Raw genomic sequence first — 4,598 nt, 5'->3', positions numbered from 1 at the left:
AGGTAAGGTATATTTCAAGACTTGACTACAATATCATATTTTTAGGTCGTTTGGATGGCTTGAGTTATGCTATTCGTATTGAGGGTGGTCGTTTGAAGGTCACAAATGCTAGTAGGGTGATCTTGAAGGGACGACGTAACAAACAAAATATCATCATACTTGAATGAGATAGTGAGGGATAAATTTTGGCTCAAAGGAAGACAAGCTCCAAAAGTTGTTCGTTGGTTCGCGAAGAGACTAAGTTGTGTTTAAGGGAAGGTTTGTTAGAAATTAATCACAACTTAATTAAGTCGACAAGAATACGAAACGGACTTGTAGTCAAATATAAGCTTGTGGTACAAACCACATCAAACAATGATGCTAGGAATAACGATGGACTTGATAAGAATTATGAGAATCTTATTCATGTTGGACTCAAGTCTGGTTTGGTTTATATGTTGTTTCCTAGTTTAACTAGAATTGTAGTTAAGAAATTAGATATATTTTGATAATGTATCAATCTCTAGAATTGTTTAGACTTGGGGAGCAAGTATAATTATAGTAGATGAGAGTTTATAGTTTAGCCTATAAAAGAGGGTTTAGGCTTAGCTAGAAAATAAGACGGGAAAACACATTGGTAAAAGAAATCATCAATTGAGGGATTATTGTATTATTTTGCAGGAACTAAATAATACAATAATATTTGAGGGGAGAAAATCTAAATTTTTCCACAAACACTTGTGTATTTTATTAATGATTTTGTTATTTGTTCATTCTATATTGTCTTGCGGATTTGTTTCTAATTGTTCGTGTCACGTGTTTGGTTATAACATTAGAGCAATAACAAAAACAAAGTAGAATTTAGTAACTAACTTTTCTTCCTGAAACTGGAAGAATGGACTAAATTAAGAAAAAGAATCATGAATACAACTAAGATGAAAAACAATGAACCAATGATATGTTGACTTAGTGGTAAAGACTGAGTACATGTGCATAATAGGTGTCACAGTGAGGTTTCGATGACAACCGTCTTATGGTGAGAACCTCTTTTGTCCTATTAATAATTTGTATTGCCTTTATAGCCCATTAAAAAACAAAACAATAAAGATATCATAAAATAAATTAAGTAAAAAGTTGAGAATTACAATCCAAACCATAGATATTATTATATATATATAGTTAGCAAGAAAAGGCCGGCATGGCATGTATATATTAAAGTTTCAAACAACAATCAAAAGGAAAAGTAATAGAATGTGTAACCGAAGTGACACATAGCTAGCACACAATAATGATGGAGCTCCATTCTTAGTCAAATAAATATTCTGATGGACATGATTTAGAGGCAGAGGTACGAATCAGAACCTTGAGAAACACATTGTAGGCCAGTGTGAGGGCAACATTCAAATAATCCAGGATAACACTCATGCCCGCTGTGTTCCTCGCAAGGACATGGCTCATCGGGGTGCTCCGGGTTAGGGCAGGGGCCTTCTTTACATTTGTAATGAGGAGGAAGCGAAGTTAGAGGCTTTACTTGAGTGCAAATTAGACCAGGCTTACAACAAGGAGTTGAATTTTGGACACAAGCATCATCATAGTTTAAGGTGCAAACTTGTGCAGATATCTGTTGCACCACCACTGAAAAATAAAAAGAGATATTTGAAATTGGTAAATGACATACAATTATGAATAACTTGAACAATTAATATTTTTAATTATCGATAAGTAAAAATTATAAAAAAAAAATTGATATTCGGAAACAATATATACATAACGAAAATGATAAAGGTCGCAACATGCGACCTTTAAGCTGTGTCACAATGATGATGTGGCATGCTTATGTGTCATGATTTAAATTGGAAATTAAAATATTTAACTTATATTTTTTATTATATATGTTATAAAAAAAGGTAGGAAAATCTTAATATTCTATTTTTTTTCCTTTTTTATATCGGCTACCTTATTTACATATTTTCATAGTAGAAATATTGAATTAATAGTAAAAATATTATAATGACGTGTAACCTACGTGGCGCTTATATGTACCAATTAAACTGCGACACGTAAGATTGCGACAACTAAATGTTGTCGCAACTTGCGACCTTTATCATCGTCCTATACATAAAGACTAATCTAACACGATCTCACATGAAACCATTAAAGAGAAAGTAAAATCATAGATGGATGAGAAGACAAACTTGATGCAAAAATGACAAAGCAGACTGCTAGTATGATTCTTCTGGAGCCAACATTGTTTTCCATTTTTTGTAACTAAGAAAATCAACTTTTGGAGATCAAAATTACTATTTGTTTTAATGTGATTTACTATGCAAACAGTTCTTCTTTTATGAGTTTCCAACTTATTTTCTTGCTATTTATACTATTTGTGGCTTACAAGATGTGATTTAATATAATACCAAGTACTACGTATTTGTTTGTTTGAATAGTTCATGCTATATATGTCTTCATTATGTGTTATTGATGTACAAAGTATTAACTATTAAGTATATGTATGTCGCCATTGTGTTTGAATTACTTCAATTACATTCTTAATTATTCCATCCCTTGCAATTTTAAGGAAGAGGTCTTACAGTGTACTCTCTCCGTATGTATTTTTTCAGGAAACCGAAATAAGCATTATAAAGGAGAGTTGAATTAATATAAATAATAAAGTTAAATTTTATTAATATATATGGTATGGTTTTAGTCAATTTGTTCAGATTTAATTAAATGTTGCTAGCATGATGATACCATGATTTAAAAGTTTAATTTTAATTTGCCTTCTCATTTTAAAATTCATTTATGAATCGGACATTTTACGTGTTTTATGTATGTCTAGGAGTTAGAAAAGGTACTAATGTAGACAACCATTTCATTCAAGATGTAGGATGCTTGCTAAGGTATTTGTGACTAGTCTTATATGCTAGTGATGCGTGTTGTATTATTTTTTAAGTTTAAGTTGTGTTATATTATAACTAATAACAACGAATATATATTAGGCACTAAAAATGCATTCGCAAAGTTCATATTTTAAAATAGTGAGGGCTACAATACGTAAATCTTGCAATCTGAATAGTGTAACAGTGTAATACTCATGCCTTTACATGACAAAAAATTCAAAATCTTAGTACCAAAGTAAAGTAACTAAACATATAAATTTGTTTGTTTCACTTTTCTCTCTTGCTCGCAATGTACTTGGCTAACTGTTATAACAGATGCAAAGAAAGATTAAATAACGTAAATAAAGAACGTAGAGATTTAACGTGGTTCACTAACAATGTGTTAGCTGCGTCCACGGGCAGAGGGGAGAAAAGTTCTATTGATCGTGAGGAGTACAGATTACAGAATACTTCTAGGTTATGACATAAAGAGTTTATATAGTACTCTCTAGACAGACGCGGAAAAGACTAGAAAATAGGCCCAAAACAGATAACCCTAGTCCAGAATAACAGATACCGTAAAGTTCGGGGGCGTTGCAGTAAGGGGCTTGACCGATTCAAGGCATTATTCTAACAAATCTCCACCTTAACTTGAATCCTCTCACAAATAACCGATGTACCAGATGCACCATTATAATGCCAAATATACCAGAAACTCCTCTACCTCAGATTTTGCCCTCAAAAGGGCAATCAACAACTCCTAACAGTTGCCAAGTCCAAACAATGTTGAAACTTGCTATGCGGAACCGGCTTGGTGAACATATTGGTTGGGTTATTAGCAGTACCCACTTTGTTCACTTTAATTCTCTTCTCACTTCTCAGAAAATGATACCTTACATCGATGTGCTTAGTCCTCTCATGATGCACTGAGATTGTCACAGTACACTATAGCCTGATCATGATGTAGATCCAAATCACTGATCAACCCTTTCAACAAAATTCCCTCTTTTGCTGCTTTTGTCAATGCCGCGTACTCTGCTTCTGTAGTAGACAAAGTCACCGTAGGTTGCAAAGTAGCTTTCCAACTGACAACTGAACCACCAAGAGTGAAAGCATAATCAGTAATAGATATTCTACTGTCAACATATCCAGCATAATCAGAGTCTGAAAACCCTGTCACCAAACACTTTGTATCACCTCCATAAATGAGACCAACATCAGATGTACCTTTTAGGTACCGCAAAATCCTCTTCACAGTTTGCGAACGTTCCTTGCCAGGTTCACCCATAAACCCACTAACAACACTAACATAATGTGCAAAATCAGGTCTAGTGCAGACCATTGCATACATCAAGCTTCCTACTACACTAGCATAGGGAACTCGAGACATGTACTCCTTCTACTCAGCAGACTTAGGTGCCAAAGCAACAGATAGATGTGCATTTGCAGCACTAGGAGTATGTATGGGTTTTGCTGTAGACATGCCAAATCTTGACAAAATTTTCTAAATGTATCCCTTCTGTGATAAGAAGAGCTTCTTTTAGCTTCTATCGCGATAAATCTCCATCCCCAGAATTTTCCGAGCCGCACCCAAATCTTTCATCTCAAACTCAACACTAAGGAGATCCTTCAACTTCTGAACATCAGACTTATTCTCTGCAGCTAACAATATATCAACTACATACATGACCAGATAAATAAATGAACCATTTGCTGCCGTGCTATAGTAAACACAGCAATAGT

General features: G+C 33.9%; 1 protein-coding gene across 1 annotated transcript; it reads right to left on the bottom strand.

Annotated features, from left to right (window-relative positions):
• Window positions 1–1,056: 1,056 nt before the first annotated feature.
• On the bottom strand, window positions 1,057–2,334 carry LOC130466887 (uncharacterized). The gene is made up of 2 exons (XM_056835452.1): window positions 2,175–2,334; window positions 1,057–1,614 (listed from the first exon to the last, which is right to left on the bottom strand). The coding sequence occupies exons 1-2, from the start codon at window positions 2,236–2,238 to the stop codon at window positions 1,316–1,318; spliced, it is 363 nt and encodes a 120-aa protein (XP_056691430.1). The 5' UTR covers window positions 2,239–2,334; the 3' UTR covers window positions 1,057–1,315.
• Between the last annotated feature and the right edge of the window lie 2,264 nt (window positions 2,335–4,598).

Source organism: Spinacia oleracea, chromosome 2 (assembly GCF_020520425.1).
Source record: "Spinacia oleracea cultivar Varoflay chromosome 2, BTI_SOV_V1, whole genome shotgun sequence".
Classification (NCBI taxonomy): domain Eukaryota; kingdom Viridiplantae; phylum Streptophyta; class Magnoliopsida; order Caryophyllales; family Amaranthaceae; genus Spinacia; species Spinacia oleracea.
Note: the sequence above shows the minus strand (reverse complement) of the source record. Positions and strands in the feature narration are given on the sequence as shown.

Coding starts and splice junctions, on each gene's coding strand:
- LOC130466887 (XM_056835452.1), bottom strand. CDS start 2,238: ATGGAAAACAATGTTGGCTCCAGAAGAATCATACTAGCAGTCTGCTTT. Junction 1,615..2,174: donor CTTTGTCATTTTTGCATCAA/GTTTGTCTTCTC, acceptor TTTATTTTTCAG/TGGTGGTGCAACAGATATCT.